This window comes from Balaenoptera borealis (genome assembly GCF_965194805.1).
Source record: "Balaenoptera borealis genome assembly, chromosome: 15".
NCBI lineage: Eukaryota > Metazoa > Chordata > Mammalia > Artiodactyla > Balaenopteridae > Balaenoptera > Balaenoptera borealis.
This window is the reverse complement of record NC_138871.1, coordinates 80,828,632-80,844,295: the sequence shown is the minus strand read 5'-3', so window position 1 is coordinate 80,844,295 and position 15,664 is coordinate 80,828,632. Positions and strand designations below refer to the sequence as shown.

Genomic DNA, 15,664 nt, shown 5'->3' with positions numbered 1-15,664 from the left:
CACATTATATACATATGACATCTTTTTTAAATTAAGGTGTGTCCTTGTAGGAGAAAAGGGGATGGATGAAAGGCAAATACTGCAAGTACTGTGTAGTTTCAAAAATGATCTCTAGAAGCATCTGTCAAAAAGATTTAGGTCAAACACAACTCCCAGTTGTTCTATCTTATATTTTCATCATCTGAAATAGAAATACTATCCCTTGGGAGAGAAGGAAAAAATTTACTAACTATTTTAAACAACTTTGTCAAGTTCGATAACATGGCTTGAGAACACATGATTCTTTCTGTGATAAGATATCACTGGGGGAAAAAAGTTACCTTTAAGTTTTGCTAGAGTTGAAACAACTACCAGTTATTTGAGGGGAAAAGTAACTCTAAACAACTACCACAATCTTTACATCAAAATAAATTCCAAATGGGCCTAAAATTTCCATGCAAAAATAAAACCACCAAAGTAGTAAAAAAACAATACGAAAAACTATTTTAATGGTCTTGGGAATTAAAGGTCTTTCAAAGGATGACACAAAAGACAGAAAAAAGAATAACAACCGAATTTTTTAAAAATTCACAATAGCCATTTGAAAGATAAATTGTATATTATAAAAACTTGGCAACACAGTTTAACCATTAAGAGAGGCAAAGGGCACGTGTCCCATATGCAAAAAAAGCTCCTAAGAATCAATAGTAAAAAGAGGAACACAAACTTTCCTGTACAACAGGCTAAGAGAGGAACAGAATTCAGAGTCCAGAAATTTCCACCTGGAAGGGACTTTTGAGCTTTATCATCTCATCAGAGCAGAAGCCATGTAAAAGATATAGACACGACCTAATGTGTTAAAATTTTCCAGAACTTGAATTTGCTGGCTACCACTTGAATCTCTTCCAATAGAAGAAAAGTTATAACCTTATAGATAATCATCTAGAATGACTGTGGGAAAGTGTGCTAGAGAAAAAGGGTCACAAGAAAGTTGATAAATACTTATGATGCAATTAAGTTTTCATTCTATATTCAAGCAATAAATAATGGTGTCCCATATAGTAGAGTCAATCTGTACTTGTGATAACATATTTTGTGAGATAGAGAATAAAACCAACAATAAAGTTTGTATATTCTGACTTCCCTCCTCCCTCTTACAGAGAATACAGAGTTCCTCTACCTGGCCAGATCCATGCAGCTGTCAGTGAGGCTGGTAGAAGAATTGAAGTACTCTCTGCTGGCAGCCAAAACCAAGTCAATACTTTTTTCATAACTGACCCTGTACTGGGTTTTTCCTTTATGGGTTACACTAGTTGGTGGATTTATTGAACAAGCACTGCAGTGCATCATCTGCCCAGCCAGGTGGATATTTTCAAGGCGACTGGAACACAGAAGGCTCTCTGTAAATATCTGGGAAAAAGAAGAAACTGGAATTAGAGCTTAAAGAGGGAGGACTCAGTTCCTGACACAATGGCGGCTCTGATATCCAAGTGAAATAAATTTTAAAAAATACATCTATCCTACAGGTAGAGGTTGCACAATATTTATGAATGTACTAAATGACAATGAAGCACACTTTAAAATGGTTAGTATTATGTTATGTGAATGTCACCTCAATAAAAAAATCCCTCTTTTAGGAAAAAGAAGAAATAATTTAACCGAACAAACCAGTGGTAAGCATAATATTTTAATGTGTTACAAGAAATATTTGAGTAAAATATCCAAAATTCATACTTATTAAAAACAGGATCCATTAGACATACTGTCCAACACTCTGCTTAAAGTATTTATAACATTTCAATTTTTTAAAAGAAAATCTTTGAATATGATACACATAATTAATGACTGTTTAAAACATCTGAAGTCAGTCTCATAAACTAAACACCCATGCTACAAATGTTCTACTTACACCTAGTCACTAGAATTACAATACACCACATAACATTTTTTTCTAATCTGCAATTTAAAAACTATTTAAATAAAACAAAAGCCACTAAGGGGCAAGATGGCGGAAGAGTAAGACGCGGAGATCACCTTCCTTCCCACAGATACAGTAGAAATACATCTACACGTGGAACGGCTCCTACAGAACACCCACTGAACGCTGGCAGAAGACGTCAGACCTCCCAAAAGGCAAGAAAATCCCCACGTACTTGGGTAGGGTAAAAGAAAAAAGAAATAACAGAGACAAAAGAATAGGGACGGGACCTGCACCAGTGGGAGGGAGCCGTGAAGGAGGAAAGGTTTCCAGGCACTAGGAAGCCCCTTTGCGGGCAGAGACTGCGGGTGGCAGAGGGGGGAAGCTTCGGAGCCGTGGAGGAGAGCGCAGCCACAGGGGTGCGGAGGGCAAAGCGGAGAGACTCCCGCACAGAGGCTCGGCGCCAACCAGCACTCACCAACCCGAGAGGCTTGTCTGCTCACCCGCCGGGGCGGGCGGGGGCTGGGAGCTGAGGCGCGGGCTTTGGTGCTAGCCGGGAGGGAGTTCGGGAAAAAGTCTGCAGCTGCCGAAGAGGCAAGAGAGTTTTTCTTGCCTCTTTGTTTCGCGGCGCACAAGGAGAGGGGATTCAGAGCGCTGCCTAAACGAAATCCAGAGACGGGTGCGAGCCGCGGCTATCAGCGCGGACCCCAGAGACTGGTAGGAAACGCTAAGGCTGCTGCTGCAGCCACCAAGAAGCCTGTGTGCGAGCACAGGTCACTCTCCACACTGCCCCTCCTGGGAGCCGGTGCAGCTCGCCACTGCCAGGCTCCCGTGATCCAGGGACAACTTCCCCGGGAGAACACACGGCGCGCCTCAGGCTGCTGCAATGTCACGCCGGCCTCTGACGCCGCAGGCTCGCCCCGCCTCCTCCGTACCGCTCCCTCCCCCGGCCTGAGTGAGCCAGAGCCCCCGAAGCAGCTGCTACTTTAACCCCGTTCTGTCTGGGTGGGGAACGGACGCCCTCAGGCGACGTACATGCAGAGGCGGGTCCAAATCCAAAGCTGAACGCTGGGAGCTGTACGAACAAAGAGGAGAAAGGGAAATCTCCCCCAGCAGCCTCAGAAGCAGCGGATTAAAGCTCCACAAACAACTTGATGTGCCTGCATCTGTTGAATACCTGAATAGACAACGAATCATCCCAAATTCAAAAGGTGGCCTTTAGGAGCAGGATATATTAATTTCCCCTATTCCTTTTTTTGTGAGTGTATATGTGTATGCTTCTGGGTGAGATTTTGTCTGTATAGCTTTGCTTTCACCATCAGTCCTAGGGTTAGGTCCGTCCATTTTTTTTTTTTTTTTTTACTTAAAAAAATTTTTTTTTCGTAATATATGTTTTCTTAATAATTTTTTCCGTATTTTCTATTTTTAGAAATTAAAAAAATTTTTAATAAGTTTTTTCATATTTTTTATATTAAAAAATTAAAATTTTTTTTCTTAATAAATTTTTTTCTTAAAAATTTTCTTATTTTTTGCTATAAAAAATTAATAAATCTATTTTTAAAAATTAAAAAAAAATTTTTTTCTGAATACATTTACTCTTAATAATTTTTTTTCTTATTTTTTATTATAATAGCTTTATTTTATTTTATTTTATCCTCTTTTTTTCTTTCTACTTTTTTCTCCCTTTTATTCTGAGCTGTGTGGATGAAAGGCTCTTGGTGCTCCAGCCAGGCATCAGGGCTGTGCCTCTGAGGTGGGAGAGCCAACTTCAGGACACTGGTCCACAAGAGACCTACCAGCTCCACGTAATACCAAACGACAAAAATCTCTCAGAGATCTCCATCTCAACATCAAGACCCAGCTTCACTCAACGACCAGCAAGCTACAGGGCTGGACACCCTATGCCAAACAACTAGCAAGACAGGAACACAGCCCCATCCATTAGCAGGGAGGCTGCCTAAAATCATAAGGCCACAGACACCCCAAAACACACCACCAGACGCAGACGTGGACGTGCCCACCAGAAAGACAAGATTCAACCTCATCCACCAGAACACAGGCAATAGTCCCCTCCACCAGGAAGCCTACACAACCCACTGAACCAACCTTACCCACTGGGGACAGATACCAAAAACAACGGGAACTACGAACCTGCAGCCTGTGAAAAGGAGACCCCAAACACAGTAAGATAAGCAAAATGAGACGACAGAAAAACACACAGCAGATGAAGGAGCAGGGTCAAAACATACCAGACCTAACAAATGAAGAGGAAATAGGTAGTCTACCTGAAAAAGAATTCAGAATAATGATAGTAAGGATGATCCAAAATCTTGGAAATAGAATAGACAAAATGCAAGAAACATTTAACAAGGATGTAGAAGAACTAAAGAGGAACCAAGCAACGATGAAAAACACAATAAATGAAATTAAAAATACTCTAGATGGGATCAATAGCAGAATAACTGAGGCAGAAGAAAGGATAAGTGACCTGGAAGATAAAATGGTGGAAATAACTACTGCAGAGCAGGATAAAGAAAAAAGAATGAAAAGAACTGAGGACAGTCTCAGAGACCTCTGGGACAACATTAAACGCACCAACATTCGAATTATAGGGGGCCCAGAAGAAGAAGAGAAAAAGAAAGGGACTGAGAAAATATTTGAAGAGATTATAGTTGAAAACTTCCCTAATATGGGAAAGGAAATAGTTAATCAAGTCCAGGAAGCACAGAGAGTCCCATACAGGATAAACCCAAGGAGAAACACGCCAAGACACATATTAATCAAACTGTCAAAAATTAAATATAAAGAAAACATATTAAAAGCAGCAAGGGAAAAACAACAAATAACACACAAGGGAATCCCCATAAGGTTAACATCTGATCTTTCAGCAGAAACTCTGCAAGCCAGAAGGGAGTGGCAGGATATACTTAAAGTGATGAAGGAGAAAAACCTACAACCAAGATTACTCTACCCAGCAAGGATCTCATTCAGATGTGACGGAGAAATGAAAACCTTTACAGACAAGCAAAAGCTGAGAGAGTTCAGCACCACCAAACCAGCTTTACAACAAATGCTAAAGGAACTTCTCTAGGCAAGAAACACAAGAGAAGGAAAACACCTACAATAACAAACCCAAAACATTTAAGAAAATGGGAATAGGAACATACATATTGATAATTACCTTAAATGTAAATGGATTAAATGCTCCCACCAAAAGACACAGACTGGCTGAATGGATACAAAAACAAGACCCATATATATGCTGTCTACAAGAGACCCACTTCAGACCTAGAGACACATACAGACTGAAAGTGAGGGGATGGAAAAAGATATTCCATGCAAATGGAAATCAAAAGAAAGCTGGAGTAGCAATTCTCATATCAGACAAAATAGACTTTAAAATAAAGACTATTATAAGAGACAAAGAAGGACACTATATAATGATCAAGGGATCGATCCAAGAGGAAGGTATAACAATTGTAAATATTTATGCACCCAACATAGGAGCACCTCAATACATAAGGCAAATACTAACAGCCATAAAAGGGGAAATCGACAGCAACACAATCATAGTAGGGGACTTTAACACCCCGCTTTCACCAATGGACAGATCATCCAAAATGAAAATAAATAAGGAAACACAAGCTTTAAATGATACATTAAACAAGATGGACTTAATTGATATTTATAGGACATTCCACCCAAAAACAACAGAATACACATTTTTCTCAAGTGCGCATGGAACATTCTCCAGGATAGATCATATCTTGGGTCACAAATCAAGCCTTGGTAAATTTAAGAAAATTGAAATCGTATCAAGTATCTTTTCCGACCACAACGCTATGAGACTAGATATCAATTACAGGAAAAGATCTGTAAAAAATACAAACACATGGAGGCTACACAATACACTACTTAATAACGAAGTGATCACTGAAGAAATCAAAGGGGAAATCAAAAAATACCTAGAAACAAATGACAATGGAGATACGACGACCCAAAACCTATGGGACGCAGCAAAAGCAGTGCTAAGAGGGAAGTTTATAGCAATACAAGCCTACCTCAAGAAACAGGAAACATCTCGAATAAACAACCTAACCTTACACCTAAAGCAATTAGAGAAAGAAGAACAAAAAAACCCCAAAGCTAGCAGAAGGAAAGAAATCATAAAGATCAGGTCAGAAATAAATGAAAAAGAAATGAAGGAAACAATAGCAAAAATCAATAAAACTAAAAGCTGGTTCTTTGAGAAGATAAACAAAATTGATAAACCATTAGCCAGACTCATCAAGAGAAAAAGGGAGAAGACTCAAATCAATAGAATTAGAAATGAAAAAGGAGAAGTAACCACTGACACTGCAGAAATACAAAAGATCATGAGCGATTACTACAAGCAACTCTACGCCAATAAAATGGACAACCTGGAAGAAATGGACAGATTCTTAGAAATGCACAAACTGCTGAGACTGAACCAGGAAGAAATAGAAAATATGAACAGACCAATCACAAGCACTGAAATTGAAACTGTGATTAAAAACTTTCCAACAAACAAAAGCCCAGGACCAGATGGCTTCACAGGTGAATTCTATCAAACATTTAGAGAAGAGCTAACACCTATCCTTCTCAAACTCTTCCAAAATATTGCAGAGGGAGGAACACTCCCAAACTCATTCTACGAGGCCACCATCACCCTGATACCAAAACCAGACAAAGATGTCACAAAGAAAGAAAACTACAGGCCAATATCACTGATGAACATAGATGCAAAAATCCTCAACAAAATACTAGCAAACAGAATCCAACAGCACATTAAAAGGATCATACACCATGATCAAGTGGGGTTTATCCCAGGAATGCAAGGATTCTTCAATATACGTAAATCAATTAATGTGATACACCATATTAACAAATTGAAGGAGAAAAACCATATGATCATCTCAATAGATGCAGAGAAAGCTTTTGACAAAATTCAACACCCATTTATGTTAAAAGCCCTGCAGAAAGTAGGCATAGAGGGAACTTTCCTCAACATAATAAAGGCCATATATGACAAACCCACAGCCAACATTGTCCTCAATGGTGAAAAACTGAAACCATTTCCACTAAGATCAGGAACAAGACAAGGTTGCCCACTCTCACCACTATTATTCAACACAGTTTTGGAAGTGTTAGCCACAGCAATCAGAGAAGACAAAGAAATAAAAGGAATCCAAATCGGAAAAGAAGAAGTAAAGCTGTCACTGTTTGCAGATGACATGATACTATACATAGAGAATCCTAAAGATGCTACCAGAAAACTCCTAGAGCTAATCAATGAATTTGGTAAAGTAGCAGGATACAAAATTAATGCACAGAAATCTCTTGCATTTCTATACACTAATGACGAAAAATCTGAAAGTGAAATTAAGAAAACACTCCCGTTTACCATTGCAACAAAAAGAATAAAATATCTAGGAATAAACCTACCTAAGGAGACAAAAGACCTGTATGCAGAAAATTATAAGACACTGATGAAAGAAATTAAAGATGATACAAATAGATGGAAAGATATACCATGTTCCTGGATTGGAAGAATCAACATTGTGAAAATGACTCTACTACCCAAAGCAATCTACAGATTCAATGCAATCCCTATCAAACTACCACTGGCATTTTTCACAGAACTAGAACAAAAAATTTCACAATTTGTATGGAAACACAAAAGACCCCGAATAGCCAAAGCAATCTTGAGAACGAAAAATGGAGCTGGGGGAATCAGGCTCCCTGACTTCAGACTATATTACAAAGCTACAATAATCAAGACAGTTTGGTACTGGCACAAAACCGGAAATATAGATCAATGGAACAGGATAGAAAGCCCAGAGATAAACCCACACACATATGGTCACCTTATCTTTGATAAAGGAGCCAAGCATATACAGTGGAGAAAAGACAGCCTCTTCAATAAGTGGTGCTGGGAAAATTGGACAGATACATGTCAAAGTATGAAATTAGAACACTCCCTGACACCATGCACAAAAATAAACTCAAAATGGATTAAAGACCTAAGTGTAAGACCAGACACTATCAAACTCTTAGAGGAAAACATAGGCAGAACACTCTATGACATACATCACAGCAAGATTCTTTCTGACCCAGCTCCCAGAGAAATGGAAATAAGAACACAAATAAACAAATGGGACCTAATGAAACTTAAAAGCTTTTGCACAGCAAAGGAAACCATAAACAAGACCAAAAGACAACCATCAGAATGGGAGAAAATATTTGCAAATGAAGCAACTGACAAAGGATTAATCTCCAAGATTTACAAGCAGCTCATGCAGCTCAATAACAAAAAAACGAACAACCCAATCCAAAAATGGGCAGAAGACCTAAATAGACATTTCTCCAAAGAAGATATACAGATGGCCTACAGACACATGAAAGAGTGCTCAACATCATTAATCATTAGAGAAATGCAAATCAAAACTACAATGAGATATCATCTCACACCGGTCAGAATGGCCATCATCAAAAAATCTAGAAACAATAAATGCTGGAGAGGGTGTGGAGGAAAGGGAACTCTCTTGCACTGTTGGTTGGAATGTAAATTGATACAGCCACTATGGAGAACAGTATGGAGGTTCCTTAAAAAACTACAAATAGAACTACCATACGATCCAGCAATCCCACTACTGGGCATATACCCTGAGAAAACCATAGTTCAAAAAGAGTCATGTACCAAAATGTTCATTGCAGCTCTATTTACAATAGCCAGGACATGGAAGCAACCTAAATGTCCATCGACAGATGAATGGATAAAGAAGATGTGGCACATATATACAATGGAATATTACTCAGCCATAAAAAGAAATGAAATGGAGGTATTTGTAATGAGGTGGATGGAGTTAGAGTCTGTCATACAGAGTGAAGTAAGTCAGAAAGAGAAAAACAAATACAGTATGCTAACACATATATACGGAATTTAAGGAAAAAAAAAGCCATGAAGAACCTAGTGGCAAGACGGGAATAAAGACACAGACCTACTAGAGAATGGACTTGAGGATATGGGGAGGGGGTGGGGTGAGATGAGACAGGGTGAGAGAGTGTCATGGACATATATATACACTACCAAATGTAAAATAGATAGCTAGTGGGAAGCAGCCGCATAGCACAGGGAGATCAGCTCGGTGCTTTGTGACCACCTAGAGGGGTGGGATGGGGAGGGTGGGAGGGAGGGAGATGCAAGAGGGAAGAGATATGGGAACATATTGTATATGTATAACTGATTAACTTTGTTATAAAGCAGAAGCTAACACACCATTGTAAGGCAATTATACTTCAATAAAGATGTTTAAAAAAAAAAAAAAAACAAAAGCCACTGATGGAAGGCAGTTATGCAAATGTCATTGTATTTTACAAGGCAACTAATAGCATCAATTAACATAAAATTTATTCTATAATTGAGATTATCTACTTAATCCAAAAAAGTCCTCTTAAAGAGCTCCCTTTAAACCCACACTAATAGAGTCAATATATAAATAGCACAAGAACTTCCCCAAGAATGTTCTTTCCTATCATGCCACTGTTGGATGAGGAGAACACAGAAAAAGAAGCAAGAGATAAAAAGCAGATTTCATGGAGAAGCAAGAGTTTCCTTATAATTAGGAAGGCTACCCAATTTTCATAGGACCCCCTTATTTTCACTTGTTTCTAGGCTTCTGGAGAAGACATTTTTAGACAGGCCTTTCCTAAAATGACTGATAAAGATAAAATTACTAATACCTACAAGAGATCTGCTATAAAATCCATATTGTGACAGAAAGCGAATTATCAGTGAGTAACCCTAATCGCTTATATGACAGGTGAAAATGGCTTGCTCCACGTGACCAAAATGACTTAGATGTAACAATTTCTCTATTCCTTTGGTTTGTTCAGGTAAGCCATAAAGAGTCAATGCCCAATACTGAAAAATAAAATTCACTCACTCTAATATTTTAAAGGTTTTGCTGAAATGAACCATATAGATTTCTGCTCTACAGGCTGTATAGAAATCTTGCACCTTAACAAAATTATGCCAATGAGATTTAAAATTATTTTCCAATGACAGCAAAACCGAATACAGTGGCCACAGGTCAGTAAGACAATATAGCATAATTTAAACATCACTAAAATATTTTAAAATGCAAGTTTGCCAAATCTGTATTATCTTCTAGAATCGGTTCAGGGCAGTTATAATATGCTTTCAAATGTTTTCTCAAAGGAGAAAGACTAACCGCGCGAAGTCATTAAAATATCAAAGGCTAATACAAAGATGTTAAAATATAACTGAAACAATTTAATACGTCAAGTTGTTATGATAGACTACACAGGAGCGAGTTCAAGTGTAATATACTTCATGCTAATTTTTCAATCAGAATCAGAAAATACCAGGAAACAACGCTACTCCCACTTAAAAACACTACTTCAAGCAGTGTTACTAATGACAGTAAGATTTTGGACCCCATGTGCGTATAGATTATTTTCTCCTGAAACTCAATTTCAAGTTGTGCTTTAGATACAAAGGTGAAGTTACTGGCAGCTGTACGTGGTCTGAGAGTGTAATCATCAATACAAACTTTACACTCATCAAGCACATAAAAACCTGAAGTTCAAATATAAAACCATTCATTTCTCAACAGTCTATATTAGCGCTCTTCTGTTAAAACTACCTTAAATTAAAATACCAACCAATTTCACAAAACAGAGACCTATTTTATAACTCTCATTTTATCAACGGGTTATGCTTCGTGATGTCAGAGCAGGGCAACACAGGAAATATTCCACACGATTCTGATCTGGCTTGTCTGACAGGCAAATTCAAACGGGAACCCTCTTTTAAACTGTGTCTCATTAAAGATGGGTTCGCTGGATCATTTTTCCATACAAAGCATGAGTAATTTGGTGGTAATACACATACCTTCCAAAATAAGGATTAAATTCTCCTAAATTACACTCCTAGTCAACTCACCATCCTTAAGTATCCTTTATGTTCCAGACACTATAATATGCCCTGGGGGAGCTGAGGATGAACATGATATGATAATGCCTACCTAGGAGCTAATGACCAAAGGGAAGAAACACACACAGAAACAAACAAGTCATCGCATTCGAAAGAAAGGCTGTAATAGAGACAGTTATATCAAAGGACAAAGGAAGGCATCCTAGAGGGCATGATTAGTGAGCTGAATGCTAAAAGTTATCAGCAATTTTCAAATTTAAAAAAGAGGAATATACTCCAGGCAAAGGGAATAATGTGTACAAAGTCACAGAAACAGGAAACAGCATGGTGAGTGGAGGAATTCATGACAGATTTGGCACCGCTGGAGCACAGGGCACATGGCGGGGAGTGTCAGAGGCGAGAATGGACCAGGGTGGCTGGAATCCGCCGTGGCTTTCTATGCCAGGCTAAGAAATACGGTTACTTTCTAACTGTAGACATGGAACAAGCAGCGCATTTTAAGAAGGGGAGTGTCATGAAAAGGTCTGTTTTAGAAGAATACTCTCTTCCGTGTAAATGAGGAAGAGATATGGAAGTAGGGAAACAAGTTTGGAGGATTACAACAATTTAGCAGAGATGAAGAGAGGACAGATTTGAAAGACTTTTCTCAGGCACATGAAGCAAATTTTAGTGACCACCAAAACTATGGAAGAGAGAGGAGCCACGTACGATTCAGAGTTTTCCAGCTGAGAATTAACCCACTAAATAAATGGTGTTGCAATGAACAAAGAAGATAAGTTATGTATGAAAGTGCTCAAACTCTAAAGCACCACTCAATTACCAGCTATTGAATATTATTCAATAATTCAATCCTATTACTTACAGTGAAACTTATGGTCATCATCTTGTATCCAATCAACAAAATGTAACAACCAAAATTACAAAATTAAAAGGAAATATTTACATATGTAGAGTTACCTCATAGCAAGCATCAGAGTCTAGACAGGTGTAAACATTCTGCTGCATAGTTAACATGTCTTGCAGCAACATCCTCCAATGCGACTCACTGACAGGAGGCTGCCTGGGGGTAAAAAAGAAAATAATTCATGAAATTGCTCTCTCCAATAGGTCAAAAGTAAAAAAAATTGGTACCACTATTCAATATGCCACACAGCTCCCAGATGATCAAGAGAAATAGATCTCATTTGAATTTCCAGGACAAAAACTTTGACTAAAGATAGAGGGAAAAGTTGGGCAGCGACGCATCAATGCCAGAGATGTTGCCAGAGCGGCCGCTGCCGTAGGCTGCCTAGACACAAAACTGATAATGGCAAAGGTAAACAAGCTATGAGTTTCTAAGGTAAAATAAAGCACACGGTAAAGTAAGATAAAGCAGCTGTGATATAGCAGAAAAAGCACTTGGAGACGGGAGAATGAGTTTCAAATTCCATCTTCATCACTCTGCAGTCGCCAGCAGGGTATGTTCTTAACTTCAACCACACATGCAGACCCAGAAGGCAACAGGGGCCACACCTGGCATGTCTGGAGGCGGGAAGCACAGCTGGCCAGCCGGGCAGCCCCAGTGGTTCCTCTCAGTGGGACTCCTTGCGGCAGTCCACAGAGCCTGGGATAGAGCACTGCGGGGGTTCTCTCCCATCCAGGCGACAGCCCAGGTGCCAGCCCACGTACGACAAGCCCTATACGGTAGCTGCAGTTCCTATCTGGCTTAGGAAGAAGCTTCATTCCCCACAAAAGTCAGTACCTTTTTTTTTTTTTTTTAACATCTTTATTGGAGTATAACTGCTTTACAATGGTGTGTTAGTTTCTGCTGTATAACAAAGTGAATCAACTATACATATACATATGTCCCCATATCTCTTCCCTCTTGCGTCTCCCTCCTCCCACCCTCCCTACCCCACCCCTCTAGGTGGTCACAAAGCACCGAGCTGATACCTTTTGTAACAATTCCATAGGCATAGTTTTCAGGGTCCCCTCAAGGATAAGCCAGTGACCACACATGGGAAAACCAAAGCTTCAAGCCCCTACCAGGTTTTCTAGTTCATTTACACAGTTCCTCTAGGACCAATTTACCAATCAGAGATGAAGTAGTGAGGCCTACACTATCTAGTTGATCAAATACCATTTCATGTTAGTATCCAGACTTACAGAGTTAGAGAATCAGTGGTTCAGATTCTCCTGCAACAGGGGAAACGGTTTTGTTAACAATGTCACAGAGAGTCACATATTAGCTGCGTGACTATATTTAATATTCCTGAATTTCAGCTTTCTCACTGAAAGAGAATCTCAAAGAATGATAAGGAAGGGATGAGATTAATTTTGAAAAAACACAGACAATGAAACAAGATTTTTCCTGAGTATAAAAACAAGCTCAGTTACCTGTATGGATTTGAATAAATTTCTTAATTTCTTTGAGCTTCAGTTTCCTTTTTTGTATATTATGATAATTAACTTAAACTAGAATGCATGAAAAGACACTCCCCATATTTTTCTGGTACAAAGTAGTATTCAACAAGTGTGAATGAATGAATCTGGAAGTCACAAACACATCTGTTTGTTTTTCTGTAGTCACATACACAATCACTAATATTGTCTAGTAGGAGGGAGAATGTGCTGTAATTCTACCTCTCTCAAAAGTTCATCTTTGTTGAATATATGTGAGTTTGGAATCATCATTTATGTTTATTTTCTAGTCTTGAAGTTCTACATAATCATGAATCTCATTGTTTGAAAAGGGTAGGTTTGGTTTTGTTTTCTGTTTGTCAAATACCAACTGGGTGTTCCTTTTCCACGCATCATTTTCTTTCTTATGCATTAAAAACAGGGCAAATAGACTGTGTTTAATAGTATTGCTATGGAAAAATTATGCATTTGGGATCTTTCCTGCAAAAATTCTAGTCTTCAGGAATTTTTTTCACCTAAAATTTTTAATAACCATATGCTTCATTTGCTTATAGCATTTTCTATTTGCTACACAAAATGAACAATTGTTTCTATCTGATATGTAATAGAGCTTAAGAGAATACATTTTTTTTTCCAGCATACAAATACACAAAACAAACTGATATATTTGCAAGTCTTCAAGGATAATCCCTGAAGTGCTTCCATTATTTAGACTTCGTTATGTGAACTCTTTGGGTGGGCTTCAAAGAATTAAAGGACTCTTTCAAATTTGGCTCGCAGGCAGAAAAGTAGCAAAACGTTTGAAAAAGTGAGTGTCCATCTTGCACCAGCTTCATAAAATCAGACCTGGGCACTGTCTAGCTGAATTCAAGTTCTCGCAGCCCAGCTGTTCTTCTAGAAGCCAGCAACACTGGGACAGATGGCATTAATGTTTTCTCACATGTGGCTAGCCTTAAGTACAGGTTCTAATTAAAATAAATTATAAGACATTATTTCCAAAGGTGTTTTTAGAATACATGCAGTAAATAAGAACCAAGAGAAGAACCTGGAGGCACTATACAAGAGGTGTGCAAATTGACAGGGAAATACCTGAATACAAACATGATGTATTAGTTACAGCTTTGGAATGGAGGTGTGTTTTCCAGCGAGAAATAGTATTGCACTCAAGATAGTAAAACCTGATTTGTGACAGTCAGTGAAATCTGCCACCATTTAGAACATGCATAAGAAAATTCGATAGGTGCTGAAGGCCAAGCCATAGTAGCATATATGAAATAATTAAGATTCATTTCAAGTTGACTACCTTGAAAAAAGAGGCCGTACTCTCTTACATATTCACAGTAAGTAGAATGCCATAAGTAGAAATTAACTGCAAAGACTTTAGAAGTATTTGAGGGATTCAGTGGAAAGAGAGTAGGTAATCTAGCAGCAACAGTGAGGCTTTCTTACTGAAGAGTAGGGTCTTGACTAGAGCCAACATGACGGGAAATATTGACCCATCGTTTATAGTTGTAACGAAACTTTAAGACTTAAATTGTCAAAACCTTCTAAATTATTCATTTAATAATAACTGAGAGAGGGCCAATGATATGTAAGGTTCCAAATTAGATGTTTGGTGATTGTAACACTTGCCTTAGATAAGCTTATGATTTTGAAGGGAACAAAGGCACATAAATCAATAACTATAGTAAACTGTTGAAAGAGACAGAGATAAAGAGAGAATTTTAAGACTTCCTATAAATCTACAATTATTTTAAGAATTACTATAAATCTATAATAATTAATACAGGATGGTTGTTAGAGGAATGATAGACAAACGGATCAATGGATCAAAATAAAGAACCCCAAAATAGGCCCCCATAATATGGAAAACTGATATTCAACAAAGATGCAAATGCAATTCAGTACAGAAAGGACAGTCTTTTCAACAAATGATGCTGGAATATTCAGATATTAAAAAAAAAAAATCTATACCTTAACAATAAACAAAAATGAACTTTCAAAATGGGCCATGAAACTGATTGTAAAATGGGAAACTAAAAATTTTACTAAAAATGGCAGGAGGAAATCTTTGTGCCAGAAGTTTCTTAACATGACATCAAAAGCACAAAGAAAAAATTGATAAACTGGACCTCATCAAAATTTATAAAGTATGCCCTTCAAAAGACACAGGTATGAGAATGAAAAGATAAGGCACAGATAGGAGAAAATCTTTGCAAAGCATATATCTAATAAAGGACTTGTATCCTGAATATATAAGAAAACTCTCAAAATCAGTAAAGAATACAAAAACCCAATTTTTAAAATGATCTAAGAAGATACACTGATGTCAAATAACCACATAAAGAGATGCTCAACGTTATTACTCACTGGAGAAAGCAATTAAA

General features: G+C 38.0%; 1 protein-coding gene across 2 annotated transcripts in view; it reads right to left on the bottom strand.

Annotated features, from left to right (window-relative positions):
• NBAS (NBAS subunit of NRZ tethering complex) overlaps positions 1-15,664 on the bottom strand; it is a 345,856-nt gene that overhangs the window by 168,408 nt on the left and 161,784 nt on the right. For both annotated transcript variants that reach the window (XM_082357496.1, XM_082357497.1), the window contains 2 exons: positions 11,835-11,937; positions 1,160-1,389 (listed from right to left, as the gene is read on the bottom strand). In XM_082357496.1, the coding sequence (XP_082213622.1) occupies positions 1,160-1,389; positions 11,835-11,937 (333 nt within the window). The remainder of the gene's footprint in view (positions 1-1,159; positions 1,390-11,834; positions 11,938-15,664) is intronic.